The 25,205-nt window shown below is 34.7% G+C and overlaps 1 protein-coding gene across 3 annotated transcripts in view; it reads left to right on the top strand.

The window, feature by feature from the left end:
- LOC129280844 (ATPase family AAA domain-containing protein 2-like) overlaps positions 1-25,205 on the top strand; it is a 36,736-nt gene that overhangs the window by 4,336 nt on the left and 7,195 nt on the right. For all 3 annotated transcript variants that reach the window (XM_064111757.1, XM_064111758.1, XM_064111759.1), the window contains exons 4-19: positions 1,090-1,289; positions 1,713-1,953; positions 3,131-3,214; positions 3,888-4,011; positions 7,546-7,653; positions 8,537-8,648; positions 9,740-10,030; positions 10,991-11,239; positions 11,688-11,778; positions 17,152-17,463; positions 17,805-17,949; positions 18,140-18,326; positions 18,680-18,865; positions 20,631-20,766; positions 22,472-22,668; positions 23,193-23,352. In XM_064111757.1, coding sequence (XP_063967827.1) covers positions 1,090-1,289; positions 1,713-1,953; positions 3,131-3,214; positions 3,888-4,011; positions 7,546-7,653; positions 8,537-8,648; positions 9,740-10,030; positions 10,991-11,239; positions 11,688-11,778; positions 17,152-17,463; positions 17,805-17,949; positions 18,140-18,326; positions 18,680-18,865; positions 20,631-20,766; positions 22,472-22,668; positions 23,193-23,352 — 2,823 coding nt within the window. The remainder of the gene's footprint in view (positions 1-1,089; positions 1,290-1,712; positions 1,954-3,130; positions 3,215-3,887; positions 4,012-7,545; positions 7,654-8,536; positions 8,649-9,739; positions 10,031-10,990; positions 11,240-11,687; positions 11,779-17,151; positions 17,464-17,804; positions 17,950-18,139; positions 18,327-18,679; positions 18,866-20,630; positions 20,767-22,471; positions 22,669-23,192; positions 23,353-25,205) is intronic.

The following is a 25,205-nucleotide window of genomic DNA, read 5'->3' as shown; positions in this document are numbered from 1 at the left end:
TATGGATGTGTTTCTGTGTGGTTTTTTTTTTGGGGGGGGAGTATTTCATAAAATAAATGGATGGTGATTTCCATTATTTGTTATTTGTTATAAGCTATTGAAAAAAAAGTAAAAGCCCCCCAGCTTTACAGTACACTGAATCCAGGAATTTTATGTTGGGAGTATCATTAGGTAATTAACTTGCAATAATAGTAATAATCAAGCATTTTTGTTTGTATATGTAGACTCTTTAAATTGTTGCGTTTATACTCTGCATGAAAATATATTTTTAAGAATGTAGCACTTTTCATAAACAGGGTTGAATTTGTAATTATGCAAAAAAAGGAGGAATACTTATGGTTGTATTTACAGTTTTAGTTATTCATTTCAAAATACATTTTCATGCTTTCAGACTTCGTAATTAGTGTGCTTTTTATATTTAGCATGTCAGAATCTATTTTCACCGTCATTAAAGGTCAAGTCCACCCCAACAAAATGTTGATTTGAATCAATAGAGAAAAATCAGACAAGCACAATGCTGAAAATTTCATCAAAATCGGATGTAAAATAAAAAAGTTATGACATTTCAAAGTTTCGCTTATTTTTAACAAAATGGTTATATGAACGAGCCAGTTACATCCAAATTAGAGAGTCGATGATGTCACTCACTCACTATTTCTTTTGTTTTTTATTGTTTTAATTATACAATATTTCAATTTTTACGAATTTGACGATTAGGACCTCCTTGCCTGAACCACAAAATGTTAAAATAATGGAATTCCACGTATTTAGGGAGGAATGAAACTTCATTTCACATGACAATGACGAGAAAATCAAAATATTTTATAATTCATATAATAAAATACAAAAGAAATAGTGAGTGAGTGATGTCATCAGTTCCCTCATTTGCATACCGACCGGGATGAGCATATAACTCTTTTGCGAAATGAAGCGAAACTTTAAAATGTCATAACTTTCTTATTTTACATCCGATTTTGATGAAATTTTCAGTGTTATGCTTGTTAAATTTTTCTCTTTTTATTCGAATCAAGTTTTTGTTGGGGTGGACTTGTCCTTTAAAGAAGACTGTCCAATTGTTCTTCCTGATAGCTGAAATGATGTTGGCTGGTGGTGCAAACCCAAGCCCTGAGGAGGTCATGCTACGTCGGAAGAAACCTCTAAGACCAAGTAGGAAAGAAGATACCGATGATGAAGATGACGTTGAAGAAGATGATGAGGAAGAAGAAGATGAGGAAGAAGAAGATGAAGAAGATGAAGAAGAAGAGGATGAAGACGGAGAAAATAAGGAGGTGAATATGATGATAGTGATGGTGGTGATTATTGTTATTATGATGGTTATTGGTATGGTGATGATGAGTATGATGATGAAAAAGAAATAGTGTGTCATCTTTACGTAGGAAGCATTCATATATTAGCTACTAGAATATGTCACATTATTCTCAAAGTTGCTTCGAAAATTAGTCTTGTAAGTTAGATTTTTTTACTTAGAATAAAATTTTGATACTTTTCCTTATACTGCAGCTTAGAATATTTGCCATTAATCAAAGTTTATAGGGCTTGTGGAGCAATGCCAAATATCCCCCTTTTGGCAGTTTTCATATTGTTCTATAAAAAAGGTGCTTTATTTAAAGATCATTGTTATTGTTGTTTCTATTGTTATTGTTAGTAGTATTATGATTACTGTTTCAATGATTTGCATTTATTTTTGACAGAGTGAGACAGGAACTGATATGTACTCCCGTATAAAGAACAGACAGAAAGCAAAGAAGCTACAAAGACAACGAGAGAGGGAAGAACGACTACGAAAACAGCAAGAGAAAGAGGCAGAGAAACTGAGGAGAAAAGAGAAACAAAATAGTGATGATGAGGAAGAGGAGGACGACGATGATGACTCAGACTCCGACGAGAATGATGACTCCGACGAGGATGATGACTCTGATGAAGAAAGCGAAGGTGAGTAGAATGCACTTCTTAGAGTGGTTGATAGTCACATTGTTTTTGTCTTTGAGGGAGCGAGTTAGCTCGGTCGGTAAAGCGTCTGCCTGCTGAATCAAAAGATCATGGGTTTGAGACCACCCTGGTGGATGACTAAAGCGTGCTTTGTGTGTAAACATGCCCTCCAGTTTCCTAGATGCAGGCTATGTTACAGTGGAATAACACTCCAGCCCTTGGATAGAATTTTAAAAATGGATGAAAAAGTGGATTTTAGACAAATTGGGTATTCTAATTGGAAATTAAACAAATTTGTAAATGTAATTGGCAATTAGACCAGACTGGCTGTAGACGAACAAAGATAAGACCAAGTGGGAAAGTGGACAAAGGGGTGTGTAGATCTATCTGAAATTTACCAACAGCAACAGTGTCAAACAATTTTTTAATAGAAGGGAGATAAAGATTGCAAATTATAATATTCATCTAGTCCTATTAAATGGATACCTTTATAAATGATACATCATAAATTTGTTCAGTAAAACTTGTTATTGTATGCATTGTGGGTAAAACAGCATTTACCGCTAGAGGTAATAAATGCAACCGAAATAGTCGCTGGGTCATTTACGTGGGCGTTTGGCAGGTACTTTCCACCATTTCAATTGTCTGGTATTCATTCATGTACCTAGGGGACTATGGCAAGTCTTGTATACAGTTGGTTTCATAGGGTTACCTTTCCAGCTTATCTGGCTTAGATTTCTATCCACTTTGCCCCACCGCCTGCCACACACCAGATAGAACATTACAAACAGCCAACTTAATGTGATATCATTTCTATATCCATGAATAATTGAATATAGAAATTGATTACCTTTTTGGTAGGTCCCCCTCATTTTATTTCATTATTTTAGAACAGAATTATCTTGATTTAAATATTTGTCAATATATATATATAGTGAGAGAGAGGGGAGGGAAGGGAGTATTCTCCACCTTTAATTGATATTCAAAAGATGTCAATCGGAAGGAAACTGCTATGTATCGATATTATCCATTTAAAACTGTAAGTTCATTGGTTTATGTGTCTGTTTGATTTGTATGTTGAAAATTGAAACAGAAACAAACCAATAAATCAAGGGTACAGTACTTTTATTTCCACCTGAGAATTAATCTCATATATCCTGATAATGAATTTTTTTTACAGACGAAGAGGAAGAGGAGCCGCAATCTCAGTATTCTCTTCGACAGCATCGTCAAATCACCAATCGCTACTCTGCTCCAATGTCTGGTAAGTATGTTGGTCACATCTCTCTTGAATGAAAGTTGATCTATTTACACTTAAACTTGAGAGCTGAAGGTGCTGAAATCAATTTCTTTCAGGTAATGACAGTGAGAATAGTAATATCTTTTTAAATAAGGTGGAAAGCTCTATTTATGTTTATTTGTTTTTGGTCAATATTTGCTCTGGCAATGTTGTGTAGTTTTGGAATCGTGTAACCAGGAGTCAAAATTTGAGCTCAAATGATGTGTGAGACTTGAAAGTAAAAAGTCAGTTAGTGGCACTGTCCAAAAAATTGTGCTGCGGAGTGGTCATGGAAAATGTTGAAAGGGGTGGGGGGATGATTCAACCCCTGGTTGGTTTCAGGGATTGATATACAAATTATTACATCATATTTTGCATTGAGTTTGATGGCTCCAGAGTTTTTTTTTGTAGGAATGAGAGAGAAAAAAGTGACTCTTGCCTCGGGCGTTTTTTGTTGTTGTCATATTGGGATTTCGTAAAGCAAAGAATTGCGATGGATTGCAAATATGAGAGAGCAATTTTGATTGGTTCCTTGTCAGTCTTTTGAGGAAAATGTATCTTGATTGGCCAGTGATCGATTGCAAACATTTGTATTATGGAGCCCAGATATGGAGCCCACAATATATTGACCTTGCTTTAACCTTTTACTCATATTTAGAACCGATGAGGAAACGGCAGCAGAAGTATGAGGATTTTATCAACCCCCATTCTCCTCTGAGAAGACGTCATTTCAAGCACAAGAAACATCTTACTCCTGTGCATAGTCCTAGGCTAAAACGAAGGTTAGACAATTATTATCTGTCTCCTGCATTTATAATGAAGAATGATGATGTACTTTGTTTACACTTATTTGTTTTTGCTCTGAGAGTATTGCTTTGCGATTCTGCCTTGGCACCTACAACAGTGCTCAAAGTACACAATGTAGAAGAGGTAACAAGTGGTTGAATCATGGTACCTGTTCAGAAACTGGATATTTATTGCCCTGGCTTTAACTATGACAGCTCTTGTACCACACCCACTGATCTATGGAATGATTCTCAGTGCAGTGGAGCCCATGAATACCTTGGGTTAGAATTCAAACCCACTTCTCTTTAATTGAAAGATGGGTCAGAACCATTTCACCATGGCAATATTTGGTGCAGTATAAGAATTCATCCAGGACAGTGGCGTACCGTGGGTCATGGCATTGGGGGGGCACTAGCAAAAATTTTGAGTCACTTAGTGAGCGCGCGCTCAGTTGCTAGGAATGCTGACCTAATAGAGACATTTTAAGGACAGTGTCATTAAACAGATATGTATGTCACTGGTCACATAATGCGAGCGCGAAGCGCGAGCTGAAAATTTTTGATATTCAGACCTAAAAAGGGACATTATAAGCAAATTTTTGTAATCATGATATGTACCTGTCTCGCTAAACAAACAATGCGAGCGCAAAGCGCGAGCTGAAATTTTTATACATTGACCCCAAACGGACATTTTAGGGACTATAGTTTAGGAATCTATTAAGAGTATACATATCTCACCATATAGTAATCTAATGCGAGTGCCAAGCGCTTGCTGATTTTGTTAGAATTTTATGCATCCAAACACATAAATCACTTGTAGTCATTGTAATCATGACTAACATGCGCATCTCACTAATCAAATATTGCGAGCGCGAGCTGAAAATTTAGGAATTTCAGACCTGAAGAGGGTCATTTTAAGGCTTGTTTGTAGGAATTCACGAAGACCATACGTATTTCACTAACCAAATGAAGCGAGCGCGAAGCGCAAGCTGAAATTTTTTTATATATTGACCCCAAACATGGATATTTTAAGGTCTATTTTTAAAAAGAATCAATTAAGAGTACATATATCTCACCATAGTCTTCTAATGCGGGTGCCAAACGCATGCTGATTTTGTTAGAATTACACCTAAAGACATACTTTTTGTAGTAATTGTAGTCATGATTATCATACGCATCTCACCAGTCAAATATTGCGAGCGCGAAGCGCGAGCTGAAAAATTAGGAAATTCATGCCTGAAAAGGGGCATTCTAAGGCTTGTTTGTAGGAATTCACGTAGACCATGCGTATTTCACTAACCAAATGAAGCGAGCGCAAGCTGAGATTTTTGATATTCAGATCAGAAAAAGGGAAATTTTAAGGACTGATTTTAGGAATTCATGAAGAGCAGACATATCTCACTAATCCACTAATGCGAACATAAGCACGGACGGGAAATGTTTTATATTAAGACCTTAAAATAATATGTCACTACATAAAACAATTATAATTCGAAGTGCGAGGAAATATATTTGGTGTATTGACTTGAAAACGGGAGGTTTTAGTACAACAGGATTATATATCTCGTTAAACAGACGATGCGAGCATCAGGGACAATGAAGACATAGGCCCTGAGCAAATTATGTTTCATAAAGTTATGATATTTTTTTCATTTCTATTTAATATAACATGACATAATTATAATATAATATAACATAATTACCAATAATTTCTTCCTTCCCACTACGTTGCTCTCAGTTTCTCCCTCTTTTTCTCTTTTTCCCCGTTTTTTTTTTTTTTTTTTTTTTTTGGCCAGCCGATTGGGGGGGCACGTGCCCCCCCATGCCCCCCCGTAGTTACGCCACTGATCCAGGATTAGGCCTGGGATGAATACCCTTTTTGCCATTCAATTGTTCACCAGGGTAAACAATCGAATAGTCTGAACAATCAAGATTTCTGGAATATCAGAAATCACAAAACGTTGACCTACTGGTAGCTGCACTGTCTGGAGGGAATGCAACTTGGAATGAATGTATTGCATGTACGTACAGGGAACATATACTTGCACCGTCTTTTGTCATTTATCTCGCCCACGAGTGCTCACAATGGACGAATAGCAAAGGAGTTTGAGAACTGTGCGTGACCGCGGGGTGTATGGATGTGTTGTATGTATTACGTATGCTAGTACTTGGGCTGATATTGTCCTAAATCCCGCCCATGAGCCCACTCAAAAGACCGAATAGCAGTGTCAATCAACCCACCATGTGTACGTGATGTTACGTAGAATGAAAAGAATTTTGCGCTGTGCTTGTATCATGGGATGTTCCAGTTTGGCTAGGCTGCCTCAAAACTACCTTGTATTGTGTATGCTTGCGCACACGTAATATCTCACTGATATTGTTTGAGTGGGCGGGTATACAGTAGGATTGATACTGAGGTGTGACTAACTTTTCTGAGGACTGATTCGGAGGAATCAAGTACAAGTAAGCTATTATGACAGTATGGGCGTATTTGTTGGCGCTTTTCGAATGATTATTAGGCGTGGCTCAGCTGACTCAGTTGGTCCAGCGCCTATAGACGTGCGCATCAACACATCTGAATTGTGCATGGTCGCCGTGGCTTGGCTGTCATTGTGTCTTGAAAGAGTTAGTTTTTGGAATTCGTAAAATATATTAGCATAAATTTCATTTGATATCTTGCTCTTTGTTTTCAAAAATCAAAGATTATAGCCATGTACTTTTGGGAATCAAATGTCTCAAATCAGTAATCAACATCTGGCGAACATTCGATTAGTGTAAAAAGTAACATTCTGTTGCCGATTGTTGGTAAACTGATCGATTGCTTCGATGGATCAAATATTACTCCCAGGCCTATCCAGAATGTCACACTAATTTCAAAACCTTGTATCTTAGGATGACTTTAGCAGAAATTCTTCAGTCTCTATCTTCCACAACATTTTCTACATTATGTTATGTTTTGCCAAGGGCAGAATAAAAGCTTGCATGAAGACAAAATCTACTGCTTTTAGCTTTGTGCCAGTGCCATCTTGTGGATTTACCTGATTGTACAATTTGAAATGAAAATGTAGTTCATTATGCCCCCAGATTCAGTGATAGCCCCGATAAGAATTGCAATTATTTTCAATCCCTGATGTGATATAGTGCATGCTTTGTAGTTTTATAGGTTTAGAATCACTCATGTGGATAATACTGAGGCTGTAGGTAGAGGTGAGATATGAACCTTGATATAAAAATGCACATTTAAGGTATATTGGCAATGCTAAGCATGCTATTTGAGATGGCTGAAAATTATGGAACCCAACAAATGTTTTGATTGGATCATCCTTAGCAGACATACAGTGTAGTCAAGGCTGTTCAAAATATGCAATGCAGATGGCACTTAACTATGGTAACTTAGTGCCGTGAATTTGTATACAGAAGACCATGCATAGATTGTTGATATATCCAATGGTCATGGCTATAAAATGAATTGTGCCATTGCTAGAAAAGTGTATCTGACCAATCAGAAACCTTCATTTATATTTGATACAGAACTCACCATGGTGCTCGGGATCTATCATCTACTAGTTCAGAGGATTCTGATGATGAGAGACGATTTGAACGAAGGAAGAATAAAAGCATGATAAGAGCAAGAAACAGGTGAATACTATTATTGTTATCATTTATTTCAGTCAGCATTTTATCAAAATCGTATATAAAACAACATAAGATATTGAATTTTAAAATTCAATATTTTGTGAAAATAGTTATATGCATGCTATCATGAATATTCATTAGATAGGCTGATGATGTCATGTTCCCACTTTCCTCTTATGTTATTTAATGAAATCATTCATGTGTGTATGATAAATCTCCCTTGTAACAAAATAAGTTGAAGAAATAAATATGCATTTAATCAGTTGTCAATCAATTTTCTTATATTCTTTGTTGACAAAATTTTAATAAATATAATGATTTTATATGATAAAATACCAAGGATAAATGGACATATGACATCAGGTTGCTAAATACCTATTTCATTTCATTACGTCTTTATTTCACAAGCCTATAAAAAAAGGCTAATAAAAACAACATAACATTCTAATGACGATGTACATTATATAGCAGCTCATAAATAGAGATATAATAAAATCAACTAAATATTCATGAAGATATGAATAAAACTGTTGTACCAAAATAATGCAAAGTTTTAAATGTCAGAACTTTGTTATTCCTTGTCATATTTTTATTAAATTTTAAATTCTTTGTTTGTCTGATTTTACTTTGTTCAAATCATATTGTTTCCAGCATGGAGTACCCCTTAAAATGAACTGACACATTTAATGTCAATTCATTCAAATAAAACTGAATTTTTGTAGGTGTTTTTTTCCAATGAATTGAACATTGTTTATTTAATGTTTGTCTGATCTTTTTTTTTGTAGGCGCCTTCCAGTGAATATGACATACTAATGTTTGATTTTTTTTGTAGGCGTCTTTCAATGAATAGACATTGTTTATTTAACAATTGATTTTTTTTCTGTAGGTGTCTTCCAATGAATTTGACTAAGGATGATATATCAGGAGGAGTGATCAAAGATAGGCAGAGAATCGGTAGTAGTCTAGCTGATGTAGACCCTATGAACATTGATTCATCAGTAAGATACTTTCATCATTCGCATCTTTTAAGAAATCAAATTTATTGTTAGCAATCCTGCAATCAACCCCGGGGCTGTTTCATAGAGCTGTTCGTAAGTTAAGAGTGACTTTAAGAATGACTGGTGATCCTTTCTTATACGCGCTAAACCATCGCCAATAAATATAACATTACCACAAGAAAGGATCACCAGTCCTTCTTAAAGTTGCTCTTAACTTACAAACAGTTTTATGAGGAAACCCACCTGGAACAAAATCCCTAAATAACTCTGAATATTCCATTGAACATGGATATATAATATTCTTTGGATAGTGCAATTAATTTGTACTGTTTGTATTACCCAAATTAATCCAATGTTTTATGGTAATGGCGATTTTCCCTCTCAATTCTTGAGGAAAGTAAACTTCACAAGATGTTTTTTTTTTATGAATGATGATATCTGATTGGCTGAAATCTATCATGTGATCAGTTTATTTTCAGCTGACAAATTTGCTGATGACTGAGACTAATGACTATTTCTATTGACTGGTCATAGTTCTGAGATTAGGATAAATACCAAGGATCCACTGTGTCATATTATACACATCATTGTGCTTGTAATAAGAATAACTACAAATGTACTTGTTACATTTCAAATCCAATTTAAATTTTTTTTATTAGTTTATCAATGCTTCTATTGACTTGCTCCTTCATACCTAAATGATTTAGTTACTGTCTATAAGTCAACACGTCATCTATGTTCACAAAGTAAGAATTGATTAATCGTATCCTCCAATATAAAAAAAGAAAGCCCCTGTCTTGTGAAACAAACTCCAAAATTCCCTGAAAACAATTTGATTCAGTTGATGAATCCAAATCGGCCCTTAAATCCTACTTATACAAATTGTACCTCATCTCAACAAAGAAAAGTCACCAACACACACATCTTTTACTTTCCCTTATATTCTGAAACATATAGAGACATATTTATTATGTGTTATGCACTACATGAAAACTGACTATTATTAATTATTATTCATAACTTTTCTTACTAATGCCCTGGCATAATTTTATTTGTATCTGTTTCATATCATGTGTTCCTTTGATTTGTAGGTGACCTTTGATGCCGTTGGTGGTTTAGGCTCTCATGTCCAAGCTCTCAAGGAGATGGTAGTCTTTCCTCTTCTCTACCCTGAAGTCTTTGAACGTTTTAAGATTGCCCCACCCAGGGGAGTATTGTTCCATGGTCCCCCAGGGACGGGGAAGACCCTTGTTGCCAGGGCATTGGCCAATGAGTGTAAACAAGGTGAAAAGAGAGTAGCATTCTTCATGAGGAAAGGAGCTGATTGCCTTAGCAAATGGGTTGGGGAATCAGAACGCCAGCTCAGGCTACTCTTTGATCAAGTAAGAATCTTTCAATATTCATTGATAATATCAATATGGATATACTTTTCTTCAGATATTGTTGAAAAGCAGGAGATATGCACTTTTGATACGACTACATTCATCTATACTGATGATAGATTGTAAATTGATGGACAATTTGATACCCTAAGGTGCAAAATGAAAATGTGCCTTTTTTAGGGCTGTTCCTGTGCTTCTAAAAAAGTATAAATTTTTATGTGCTTTTAATGGTCAAATGCTATCACTGCTCTATTATCAATCTTCAAAACGATGATAGTGCTCTATTATTGTTGCCTAGGGCAAGTAAGTGCGCATGCGGAATACCCACTTGGACCTGAACGGTTGTACCTCGATAAATGAAAGATAGTGGTTTGTATTGCGGCACTCCGGGGCACTCCGAAGTATAACTCGGTGCGTCAGTTATAAACACAGGTTACATTTTGTGGGGCAAAATTGGTTCAGAAATAGTTACAATATGTTAAATACATATATTGAGTCCTGTTCGTGGGTCTCTTAGAAACCCACCCATGTTTAGAGCCAATGGGATTTGCATTCAGGACTGCTAATATTATGGAAGCCCCCCTCAGAAATTAATGGAGCGTCACATAGACTTTGACCATTAATATGAATAGGGACAGTGATTTTCTGCTAACCAGTAATCAAATTGGAAACTTCATTATGGTTCTTTACTTTTCATGAGGAAATTCATTGAAGTTACCTTTGCAAAATGGAGTTCATTATTTGCTATGTACATTTTCTATGACAAATTGAAATTTCCATTTTGGATCAGGTGTTCCAGGAAGGGAAAAGACCATTTTAAAAAGGAAAATCACTGACCCTATATGTGAAATATGAGAGAACAACTAGATAGCAACGTTCAAACAATTTTGTTGTAGCGCTGGTCATGTAGCCTTATTTATTCATTCACTCCTCTATTTCATTGTTTGTTTGATCCATCAGGCCTTCACCATGCGACCATCCATCATCTTCTTTGATGAGATCGATGGTCTGGCTCCCGTCCGGTCAAGCCGCCAAGATCAGATCCATAGTTCCATTGTGTCGACCCTTCTGGCCCTGATGGACGGACTGGATAGTAGAGGAGAGATAGTGGTGATTGGGGCCACCAATAGGATTGATGCTATTGACCCCGCCCTCAGGAGACCTGGACGTTTTGATAGGGAATTCCTCTTCCCCCTACCTTCACTTGAGGTATTTAATCTATTGGCTTTGTTCATTTATTGTAAGAAACACGCAATTGAATTAAAGTAGGCATTGTTGTATGTTCATAGTGCATTTTATTATGCTGACATTTTAATTTCTTTTGAAATTATGAAAACGATAAATAAACTTGTAATATTCTAGTTGAAAATATATAATACTTTAATATAGCATATAAAATATTGAAATTAAAAGAATAATAATCTCCACTTGTATGCTAAATTAAATTTTTGTAATTAAAATATGACCTTATTTTTTTTAATTATCTAAAAATCGATGAGTTAAGGGGCATTCCCAAAATAAATAGTTCAGTGTGTTCAGAACTAAAGGAACACAAATCAGAATGTAATATACCAACAGTTTTCAATAGGTGAATGTACCATTGAAGCTAAAACAAAGCTTTATCTAAACCTCTTGTATCTGATATATGTTTTATTAGGCAAGGACAAGTATTCTCAATATACACACCAACCAATGGAATCCAAAGCTAGCCACGGCTTTTGTTTCAGAAGTTGCTGAAAAATGTGTCGGTAAGTAAGAAATCCTCTCCAGTCTTCAGGATCTCATTGAGAAATCAGCAGGGCAATAAGAAACTATGTGACTGGAATATCTGAAATGTTTAGCATTTAATCTTGTTGTTTTGATTAATTTGTATTAACTATGAATTTTTATATGATAACATTTTGAATAAATGTATTTGATTGTATATTGTTAATTTGCCTATTCTAGTTTATCATCATGTTTCTTATCCTGTTAGGGAGAGACTTGATTATTTTTCAAGGCTTTCATAGGGGTTTCAGTCTGGATCTGGTTGCATGTGATTATTTTTTTCTCTTTCCCCGTGTGTTTAACCCTAAAAAAGCCGGGTTATTTGGACCCATCTTACTGCCGAGGCGGCGGATTTATCGCGAAAAATGTAGAGGGTGGCGGATTCTGCCCCCCCATCCCCGGGCCTTTTAGGGTTAAGGCAAGAAGAAAAACAAGAAGATACCCGCAAACGACCAGGTTTAGACTAGGTTTACATTCATATATATGCAAGTTGCTCTGTTTATTTAATTTTTTGAGTTACATTAAGTTATACATAACTTTGTATATGAATATACAAAAAGACAGTTGTAAATATTAAAATGGGCAGAAAATCTGAAATAGTTGAATTAATGATATGTAATACTCAACATAATAATCAATATCATAACAGAGGGTACTTATGACAATTCATAACAACTAGTATAGTCCTCGATATGTGGTTTATATTATTGTTATAATTTACAACTGTCTTTTTGTATATTCATATTTTGTTTATTCATAATTGTAAAGCACATAGAGGACTATACTAGTTGTTATGCATGTCATACTAGTAAGTACCCTTTGTTATGATATTGATTATTATTTTGAATATTACATATCATTAATTCAACTATTTCAGATTGCTTTTTTATGAGGCGCCGAATGTACCAATATTATATATAGAACAATTATTTGTTATATAATCATTATTTATTAAATAATAACTATTATTTATATATAATTTACATTTTATTTGTAAATAACTACTATTATATAAAATATCATTTCTAATTATTTATATATAATTCCAAGTAATACTTCATTATTTGTAAATAATAATAGTTCGACATTCCATTATTTATAAATAATGATTATTTGTTTTTCATTATTTATAAATAATGATTATTTGTTTTTCATTATTTATAAATAATGATTATTTGTTTTTCATTATTTACAAATAATGATTATTTGTTTTTCGTTATTTATAAATAATGATTATTTGTTTTTCATTATTTATAAATAATGATTATTTGTTTTTCATTATTTATAAATAATGATTATTTGTTTTTCATTATTTATAAATAATGATTATTTGTTTTTCATTATTAATAAATAATGATTATTTGTTTTTCATTATTTATAAATAATGATTATTTGTTTTTCATTATTTATAAATAATGATTATTTGTTTTTCATTATTTATAAATAATGATTATTTGTTTTTCATTATTTACAAATAATGATTATTTGTTTTTCATTATTTATAAATAATGATTATTTGTTTTTCATTATTTATAAGTAATTTGTTGAGTTTTCCATTATTTATAAATAATGATTATTTGTTAAATAATGAAAACGTCTACTTCATTATTTATAAATAATTTTTTCGAGTGCACCATTATTCTCATTATTTATAAATAATCATTGTTTAATGTTCGAGTTTTCCATTATTTATAAATAAAGATTATTTGTTAAATAATGAAATATCTACTTCATTATTTATAAATAATAATTTTGTTTCAATATCCCATTATTTACATTATTTATAAATAATCATTATTTATAAACAATTTTTACAGTTTGCCATTATATACAAATAATCATTATTTATATACAAATAACCATTATTTATTAAATAATGCCATTATTTATTAAATAATGGAAAACTCGCTATAACATGCAAATGTGGGACCGCCCATGATATGAATATTCATGATGCGATTTCCTTTTTCGTGATTTTTCTTCACAAATTTTTGTCCATTTCCTCTTCATAATGACATTTCTTGAAGCAATTTTCTAGGGATATGGTCTGATTGTAATATTCTTCATTTTCTATATAACTTCGTCTTCGTAGAAATATCAAAAAGTGTAATATTATACGATTTTTCCTACAGTTCACAATCCCCATAGGCGCGCGTGTATCGTAGGGACAACCGGTGAATCGACGGAGTGCTCTTCATCGAAATACTACGTTGGTTGGTCCCCGGAAGTGGCGGGCGGAATTTAGCCCGAATCCTCGATGGAAGTCGATCAAGTGCATATGAGCTGAGAGAGTGAAATATCAGTGTACTTGTACAGGCCCTTCTACTTTTTATAAATATTTCTTGTTGCTTTTTTTGTTAAGTTAATTTTTCCTGGTGTAGAGATAAGTTTCAGTTCTAATAATGCACTTCAAATACATTTTGGAGTGTCTGTTTGAGGCGTTTGGGGTGATTTCACCCTGGCCCCAAAATGCTCGCAACGACAATACGTTAAATACGGGGGCATGATGACCCCTAAATTTTTAAAAACTTATTTTTCTATTGAAAATTATCACAAAATTCACCAAAAGTGTGCACGAAAGCCTTCGTATTTCACTTTTAAAACTCCAAAAAGTGCCCAAATGACAAGCTTGGTCGCTTCGCTGTGTCGCTTTCAACTTGAGAACGTTTACGCGTCTGCTTCCCCCCCCCCCCCTCCTCCGAAAGAAATTCTGTATACGGCCATGCTCTAAAGAGCCTGGCACATTGATTTATGTATACTTTCATTTTCATTATTTTTATCTCATTATCAACATGGCCTTACGCAGAATTTTTTCCAGGGGGGCCGGGGCCGGAGCATGACGCGCGTAAACTTTCTCAAAAAAATCTTGAAAGCGAGACAGCCACGGGACCAGGCCCAAATGACAAGCTCGGTCGCTTCGCTGTCTCGCTTTCAACTTGAGAACGTTTACGCGCGTCTGCCCCCACCCCCCGAAAGAAATTCTGTGAACGGCCATGCTCAAAAGAGCATATGGCACATTGATTTATATGTACTTTTCATTTTCATTATTTTTATCACATTATCATCATGGCCTTACACAGAATTTTTACCGGGGGGGGGGGGGGGGCAGCTAGGACGCGCGTAAAGTTTCTCAAAAAAATCTTGAAAGCGAGACAGCGACGCGACCAAGCTCAAATGACAAGCTTGGTCGCTTCGCTTTTTCAAGATTTTTTTGAGAAACTTTACGCGCGTCCTAGCTGCTCCCCCCCCCCCCCCCCCCCCCCCGGTAAAAATTCTGTGTAAGTTTACGCGCGTCATGCTCCGGCCCCGGCCCCCCTGGAAAAAATTCTGCGTAAGGCCATGTTGATAATGAAAATGAAAGTATACATAAATCAATGTGCCAGGCTCTTTAGAGCATGGCCGTATACAGAATTTCTTTCGGAGGAGGGGGGGGGAAGCAGACGCGTAAACGTTCTCAAGTTGAAAGCGACACAGCGAAGCGACCAAGCTTGTCATTTGGGCACTTTTTGGAGTTTTAAAAGTGAAATACGAAGGCTTTCGTGCACACTTTTGGTGAATTTTGTGATAATTTTCAATAGAAAAATAAGTTTTTAAAAATTTAGGGGTCATCATGCCCCCGTATTGTCGTTGCGAGCATTTTGGGGCCAGGGTGAAATCACCCCAAACGCCTCAAACAGACACTCCAAAATGTATTTGAAGTGCATTATTAGAACTGAAACTTATCTCTACACCAGGAAAAATTAACTTAACAAAAAAAGCAACAAGAAATATTTATAAAAAGTAGAAGGGCCTGTACAAGTACACTGATATTTCACTCTCTCAGCTCATATGCACTTGATCGACTTCCATCGAGGATTCGGGCTAAATTCCGCCCGCCACTTCCGGGGACCAACCAACGTAGTATTTCGATGAATAGCACTCCGTCGATTCACCGGTTGTCCCTACGATACACGCGCGCCTATGGGGATTGTGAACTGTAGGAAAAATCGTATAAAATTACACTTTTTGATATTTCTACGAAGACGAAGTTATATAGAAAATGAAGAATATTACAATCAGACCATATCCCTAGAAAATTGCTTCAAGAAATGTCATTATGAAGAGGAAATGGACAAAAATTTGTGAAGAAAAATCACGAAAAAGGAAATCGCATCATGAATATTCATATCATGGGCGGTCCCACATTTGCATGTTATAGCGAGTTTTCCATTATTTAATAAATAATGGCATTATTTAATAAATAATGGTTATTTGTATATAAATAATGATTATTTGTATATAATGGCAAACTGTAAAAATTGTTTATAAATAATGATTATTTATAAATAATGGGATATTGAAACAAAATTATTATTTATAAATAATGAAGTAGATATTTCATTATTTAACAAATAATCTTTATTTATAAATAATGGAAAACTCGAACATTAAATAATGATTATTTATAAATAATGAGAATAATGGTGCACTCGAAAAAAATTATTTATAGATAATGAAGTAGACGTTTTCATTATTTAACAAATAATCATTATTTATAAATAATGGAAAACTCAACAAATTATTTATAAATAATGAAAAACAAATAATCATTATTTATAAATAATGAAAAACAAATAATCATTATTTGTAAATAATGAAAAACAAATAATCATTATTTATAAATAATGAAAAACAAATAATCATTATTTATAAATAATGAAAAACAAATAATCATTATTTATAAATAATGAAAAACAAATAATCATTATTTATAAATAATGAAAAACAAATAATCATTATTTATAAATAATGAAAAACAAATAATCATTATTTGTAAATAATGAAAAACAAATAATCATTATTTATAAATAATGAAAAACAAATAATCATTATTTATAAATAACGAAAAACAAATAATCATTCTTTGTAAATAATGAAAAACAAATAATCATTATTTATAAATAATGAAAAACAAATAATCATTATTTATAAATAATGAAAAACAAATAATCATTATTTATAAATAATGGAATGTCGAACTATTATTATTTACAAATAATGAGGTATTACTTGGAATTATATATAAATAATTAGAAATGATATTTTATATAATAGTAGTTATTTACAAATAAAATGTAAATTATATATAAATAATAGTTATTATTTAATAAATAATGATTATATAACAAATAATTGTTCTATATAATATTGGTACATTCGGCGCCTCATACTTTTTGCCCATTTGTATTGTTATCTTTTATAATTTCATATTTTTTTTCATCTTCATGATAATAATAATAATACAGTTCTCAACATAAACACTTTTAAAATGTTATGTTCCATTTTAATTTGTTCATAATTTGACTATTGTCTAGGTTACTGTGGTGCCGACCTAAAGGCCTTGTGCACTGAAGCTGCTCTTTATGCTCTTAGACGACGTTATCCACAAATCTATACCTCCAAGGAAAAACTCCAGCTGGACGTTACTGAAATTCAAGTGGGTGCTGTGGACTTCCATCAGGCTATGCAACGTATCGTACCAGCCTCTCAGCGGTCAGTGGTCAGTCCTGGTCGTAGCTTGACCCTTCTTGTTCGTCCATTGCTGGAGAATCAATTCAATGCTGCCCTGGATATTCTTAATCGTGTCTTCCCTTCAGCTTTGTATCAAGACAAATCTACTTCACAAGGTTGGTTGCTTTTGCTTTTAATATCAGCTTTTTAAATTGAAAGTATGATTAGACATGTGGGACTCCAAGACACGCTCCCCCCCCCCCCCCCCCCGGCCCCTTTCTTGCTTTATGCATTAACAAAAGTGGTGACATTTCCAGGCTTTTGCTTTCAAGTCTCACACAATTTTTCAGACAAATTTGCAATGACCTGGTAGTGATACACGGTTCCAAAGTTGCACAACATTTTGTATGACCACAATTCATTTGAGTTTTGTGAACTTTGTCATTGTATCACCACACTTGCCATGTTGGCTGGTATGAATTCTTGCTGATATTGGTCGTATTTTCCTTGATTTCAGGAGATACATCCGATCCTACGACTGATATGCTGCACAATAATGACTGGGATGAGGAGGATCAACCTAGTATATTCAACGGCCCTACCCCAACCTCTGGGTCTAAGAGACTTTCTCACTCATCTAAATCATTCCTCAACTTTGCAAGGTAAACAAACCTAGTCTATTCAATAGTACTTACTCTGCACAAAGGTATTTGAACTTGTGCAATTTAATTTGTCTTTATGGTCATGCACAGTCCTGATATTGGAAATGACATAAGATTTGTCAGTTTATAAAGGAATGACAATGAAATGATTTGGGGTTAATAATCTTGTATTTTTACTATCATCTCCTAGTACCTCCTACCATAGACCATACGCCCACCGACCACGTTTCCTTCTTACTGGTCAGCCTGGTATGGGTCAGACCTCGCATCTCACTCCGGCTCTTCTGCATCATATGGAAAAGCTTCCTGTGCATTGCTTAGACCTACCTGCATTGTATGCATGTAGTGCTAAAACACCAGAGGAATCCTGCGCTCAGGTATGATAGAGGGATGGGAGGAGGAAGAGGAGAAGAAGGGAGATAAGGTGAAGGAGGAATATGGAGGAAGAAGGAGGAGTATAAGAAAGAGGTGAAGGAGAGGTAGAGGAGGAGAAAGAGAAGGATAAGGAGAATGATGAAGAGGAGGAGGAGGAGATTCTCAGGTATTAAAAGTGGACAGTTGTATTGTTGGTGCTCAGTTGCATGGTAATGATGATGATGATGATGATTGTGACAACTACGACAATGTTGATTATAGTGATGATTGTGATGTTGATACTGATTCTTCTGAACCTTCATAAGAACTACTAGGAAATCTAAGACTAGCATTTCACGATCCTTTCTCTCTGTAGGTATTCCGCGAGGCAAGGCGTACCAGCCCTAGTATCATCTACATCCCTCATATTGGTCAATGGTGGGATGCATGTTCTACAACATTGCAAGCAACTTTCCTCACTCTGCTTCAAGATCTACCTCCATCAGCCCCTATACTACTGCTAGCTACCTCAGACGTTCCACTTAGGGATATCCCAGTTGAAGTAAGCAGCTCACTTGATTGGTATTATCGTTATAGAGACAAATCTGTGCAGTATTAAATACATAAACAATTTTTAAGCACGACATCATTCATGAGATAAAATTACACATAGAAGGTCGATACTTTTGATAAAAATATATTGCTATTGTGAGTTTAAACTTGTCCAGTTTGGACATCAGGTATCTAACTCTCATCCCAGCACAAATGTATATTTCACATTCCATCCATATGTTAAAATGAAACAGGTCTGAAAAGAAATAAAATTAGCTCACCAAGTCAGTGGACACCCAACCTGGCTTTTCTTGGTTATTTTGAGTTACACCTAACAATTCTCCAATATTAAAGGGATACTCTGGGCTAAAGATATAATAAATAGAGTAAAATTCACGGAGCAAATGCTGAAAATTTCATCGAAATCGCACGACAAATAATGAAGTTATTGAATTTTAGATATTTGCATTATTCCGGTGAAACAGTTCCAAGCATGTCTTCATGCTGATGTCACATCCCCACTTTCCTTTCACTTATGTTATTACATAAAATCATTATTTCATTTATTCATAAATGTGTAAATGATGTGTCTCCATCATGATGAAATAAGTTGCAGCAATAAATAGCAAATGCACTTAATCAGTTGTCAATCCAATTGTTTTAGTTCTTGGTAGAACATTTTTGAATAAACCTAATTTCATGTAATAAACTACAAAAGAACAAGTGGGGATATGAAATCATCAGCCCACCTAATGAATATTCATTAAGACATGCCTAGAAGTGTTTCACCGAAATAATGCAAATCTTTAAAATTCAATAATTTTGTCATTTGATTTTGATCAAATTTTTAGCATTTTGCTTTGTAAATTTTACTCTATTTAATGAGATATAAATATCTCCAGCCTGGAACATCCCTTTAACCCATTGCTTCATAGAACCAGATTGTACCTGTACAAAGCCCATAGTGAACAGGCTTATGTTCAATAGTGAACAGGCTTATGTTCAATAGTGAACAAATATGTATGGCCCCCAGAGGAGGTGGTTGGAACTATGGTTCGTAAAGTGACGCCAGAAAATGGTTGCATTCGCGTCACTGAGGGGATAAGGTCTAGCACATCTTTCCGTGCAAGCCTTGCGTGTGACTTGCGGGTAACTCTTTATGCTACCTGCAGATTGACAGTATCTCGCACGCAAGTCTGAGATGCCCGCAGAAAAGTTTTGAACATGCTAAAAACATTTTTGCGGGTGAGTTGTGGGCAATCACCCGCAAGGCTTGCACGGAATGATGTGACGGGGCCTATAGTTTCACCAAACCTCTGATCAAAGGCCTTACATATTTGACATTGTTTAGACCAAGACCATTAACCTAATTAGTATTATTATGACAGATGAAATATACATATATTGACTGCTTGTCATTACATTAGTAAAAGATATCGCCCCAAACTGACCTTGAGACTATAGGCCTTCTATATTCTCCGGAGACTGAAGGTCAACAGATAGGCCTATAGTCTGAAGACCAGTGACGGGTTTGTACCCATTCTCATAACAAGCTAAAATTATTCACACTCGGGAACATTAACAAGCATTCTATTTGATGTTCCTCCGATGTTAATAGTTTTAGCCAGATCTTCAAGCATCCTGGTATATTTGTATAGTATCGCCCCCAAAAGAGGGGTCAATATTTATTTAATACATTGATTATTCTGTGAGCAAGGCAGTTGTGAAAGATGTTGCCTTGCTTAAATGATGCCAATATTCTTACTTGAATGTAGATGCAGTCTTTGTTCATTGGTGGTCATGGTGAGATAATGACAATGAGACTTTTTAAGATGGATGAGAGAAGACAGTTCTTCAAAGATCTCATCCTGGTTCAAGCTGCTAAGGTCCCTAATAGGAAAACCAAACCTGGTAAGATTATATCAATGGTAAAGGGAGGCACGATAGCTTAGTCTTTAGAACGGGGGTTTCGGATTCCGGTGACCCGGGTTCAATTCCCACATGGTGCACTTTGTTAAGGCATTAATCCTTATTTCCAAGAGACATTTGACTTAGGAAAGGGAATTAACCCATTTTTCTCATTATCTGCTTGAACAAGTACATAGACTTATGCAAAAATTTGCCTAATAAAAGTTGACTTTTGCAAGTTTAACTGTACTCATAAGAATATTGTTCAATCTGGCACCTAAATTGCTTATTTCGAGACTTAATTTGCTTATTTCTAATATCTTTCCAATAGCTTTAGCGGCCCTATCATATAGAACCTTGTCAATTTTTAGCTCATCCGGCCCAAAGGGCGTCTGTCGTCCGTCCACAATTTCAAAATGCTTCTTCTTCGCCATTTCAAGTCCGATTTCAATTCTGTTTGCTTTATATGATAGCACTAGGTGGGGGATTCAAAACTTCTACACAGAATTTTGAAACTCATTAAATATGCTAATTTTTGCGCATTTTTCAAAATTCACAAAAAATGCTTCTTTATTTATTGACCGATTTTGAATTTTTTGCTTCCATCTGGTAGAGCTTTATGAGGTTCACCAAACTTCTACACAGAATTTTGAAATTTTGACTAAAACAATTTTCATGCTAATTAATGCGAAATTAATTTATGCATATTTTTAAAATTCACATAAAATGCTTCTTCTTTATTTGTTGACCGATTTTGTTTTTATTTTCTTCCATCTGGTAGAGCTTCATGAGGTTCACCAGACTTTTACACAGAATTTTTAAATTTGGAGTAGAAAATTATTTATGCTAATTTATGCAAAATTCATAAATCACAGAAAATGCCTCTTTATTTGTTGACTGAATTTCAAAATGCTTCTTCTTCATCATTTCAAGTCTGATTTCAATTCTGTTTGCTTTATATGATAGCATTAGGTGGGGGATTCAAAACTTCTACACAGAATTTTGAAACTCATAAAATATGCTAATTTATGCGTATTTTTAAAAATTCAGATAAAATCCTTATTTTTCTTTGATTGTCGACCGATTTTGATTTTTTTTTCTTCCATCTGGTAGAACTTCATGAGGTTCACCAAACTTCTGCATAGAATTATGAAATTTTCAGTAGAAAATTATTTATACCAATTTATGCAAAATGTATTCATGAATCACAGAAAATTCCACTTCTTTATTTTTGTTCCATCTGAGAGCTACATGAGGTTCACCAAGGTTCTACACAGAGTTTAGAAATTTTGACTAGAAACTTATTTATGCTTGATTTATATGAAATTTATTCATAGATTACAAAAAAATGCTTCTATGTCATTTCTTCATCAATTTCAATTCTATATCCTCAATTTATGTCACCAATGTAATTCACTACAGTGTCAACTGGGCTGAAAGTAAAATTGTGTTGAATTTCGTTGCGAGATGCCGGATGAGCTCCACATTGATGTGCTAGTTTAAAAGAAGCTCAGGGGGGTGTTTAATTGTAGCATCTTGTCTGTGATTTTCACTAACAAATTTGCTCTGAGCCAATCAGATGCAATGATTTCAGTAGCTTGTAACAAACAAGGGGGGATCTTGTTTCATGAAATGGTCCCTTGTTAGATCTGCATGTATGAAAGATAGGGAGAGCTTGTTGCATAATAAATGATGTCATTCCTTACAGCTTCTGCAACCCTTGAGATACTTCCTGTGGCTGCCCCTAGAGAACCACGGGAACTAACAGAAGATGAGATACAGAAACTTGTCAATGAGGAGGAAAAGAAACTAAGAGAGTTGAGAATCTTCCTGAGGGATGTCCTCACCAGACTAGCATCAGAGAGAAAGTTCCGCGTCTTTACCAGTCCAGTAGACCCAGAAGAGGTATACTTGCGGAATTAATTTGATTTACTTGTTTTCACATGACTTTCCAAGTTATTTCTACCAATTTGCTTTGGAGCTTTATGACTAACATAAAGATGATTCATTCTTAGACCTAGCAACTCTCATAATTGTCAATATTGATTAAATGATCCCTTGTGTTCTTGTGTTGGAAGACCCAGCTATATGATTCCCAGTGTTTTAACCTAATATTTCAAAACCAAATATGTCATCTTCCTTTTTGGCAATTTGACCTAAATCTGCCCGTACGTCGTTCAATGCTTTTGATGCTAAGATTCACCCCAACATAAACCAGCTGTCAAAAGAAGCCATTAAACCAAACTTGACATGTATCATTGTAACTGGAAATGTTTCTTCTAATAAATTGTATGCCACAAGGTTTAGTGTATGTCTCCATTCTTGCTTTTTACAGTTGATTCACTTCAATGAAAATATCTCAGACAGATAAATAGATATATAAAGATGATATATAGATTGATAATATTCTAATTTGATATTTTTCCTAGGTTCCAGACTATGTACAGGTAATCAAGAATCCAATGGATCTCTTTACAATGAACAATAAGATTAATCTCCATCAGTACACCAGTGCTAAACAGTTCTTGAGTGACATTGACCTCATCACCAGCAACGCCTTGGAATATAATCCTGATAGACAACCTAGTGGTAAGATCAATATACAGTGTGTCCCAGAAAAAAGGAAACCGGGATTCCCATGTCTTTCATCTTCAAATTTGAATATCAAATTTATAGTAAAAATTAAACAATAATTGTGAAATCTCATCTCTGAGTACGGGTTTCCTTTTTTGTGGGACGCAACTATAATATAATCCGTTAATATGAACCATTTGTGAGTGATCTCATGACCAGCAATGCATTGGAATATAAGTCTGATAGTGAAGAGATCATTGTGACAAACCCACACATTTTCAAAGGCAAATAAATTATGATATTTCATTTACATAATCATATAATTCATATATCCTTCTTTATTTTGATACCTAACATAAGACGAACACTTCACGCATAATTGATGAGCAAGACGAGTTTGAAATTTTAATGTCAAAACCAGGTTGCGCAGAAAAATGGGACAAGATTCGTTTGAAATACGACGGCAGTGCTTATTCGACGATTGGCTCATTAGGATTTCTTTTGTATTCTTTGTTAAGATTCTCTTGCTGATCCCTGAAATGAAAGTAGATTCAGATTCACACGCGAGTTTCTGTGCATATCTTTTCTGATATGCCTCAATATTAATTGTTTGTAATCTGCCATGTGTGAACAATTTGCCTCGCTGTTGGTTTCAAATTTGAGATGTGATTCCACTCTTACCATAAGTATCAAATTTATAGTAAAAATTATTTATTAATTGTGAAATCTATCTCTGAATACAGGTTTCCTTTATTGTGAGACGCACTCTATAATATACAAATAATGCACGCAGCCGAGTGCGTTAGTGGAAATGCAGAGCACGCGAGGTTTCTTTAGATAGGTGCCGCACTGTGCACGAGCCGCTGGCAGCGAGTGCCCAGTGTGCATCATCTGAAGAAACCGAGCTTTCTCTGCATTTACTTTTACTCACGACAGAGCAAGTGCATTATTTGTTTTAATAAAATAGCAACACAGAAACAAATTCTTAAAATGTAACAGTAGGGGAAGGCGGGGTAAGTTGAGCCACCACCCCCAGGCTAATAATGAATGAGTCAGACATTGTGATGGTGTCATTTATTGATGACCCATTGCATAACCCTCAACCCCACCACATTGTTTTCAACTTTGAAACAAAAAGTACTTTGTTAGAGGGAAAAATACAAATTTCCGCCAAAAAAGTAAAAAAGGGTTTGAAATAGATAAGTGCTTTTTACCCACACACGTCTTTGAATATATTATAGAAATAAGAACAATATTGTTAGTCCAGGTATTGATTCTCACTCTTGTCATAGTCTTTTACATGATGGATGCATAAGAAATGTATGGATGTGAAAATATCGCAAAAAGTTCGGACGGGGCTAATTTCGGCCAACCAACATGGGGCAAGTTGAGCCATGGTAACTCTTATGGTAATATATAATGAAAAATTAAAAAAACATATTAAGCCATTGATATGCAGGCAGAGAGGAGCAAATTCACATGACAGTTCTTTTACTGTTAAAAGATGTTAGTATTTATAGAGAATTAGCAAGTGAAAAGACTTTAAATGAAAAATTGACATCTTGGTTCTCCCGCATACATTTTGTACATAGTTTTTGTGGCTCAACTTACCCCAGACGGTGGCACAACTTACCCCACAGATGGGGCAAGTTGAGCCATTTGACATCAGTTTTTTCAAAGGTCACAACGATTTTCAATATGGGGGTAGAAAGATATATAAAGGTGAAAAATATTTCCCAAGAATCAAATTTAAAGGCAAGGTACTTATTTCTACAATATTACTATTCATATCAATTCTAACATGCAAAATGCAAAAAGTGTCACAACTTACCCCACCTTCCCCTACAGTTTTGTTGGACTTCTCTCGG

Source organism: Lytechinus pictus, chromosome 17 (genome assembly GCF_037042905.1).
Source record: "Lytechinus pictus isolate F3 Inbred chromosome 17, Lp3.0, whole genome shotgun sequence".
Lineage (NCBI taxonomy): Eukaryota > Metazoa > Echinodermata > Echinoidea > Temnopleuroida > Toxopneustidae > Lytechinus > Lytechinus pictus.
Note: the sequence above shows the minus strand (reverse complement) of the source record. Positions and strands in the feature narration are given on the sequence as shown.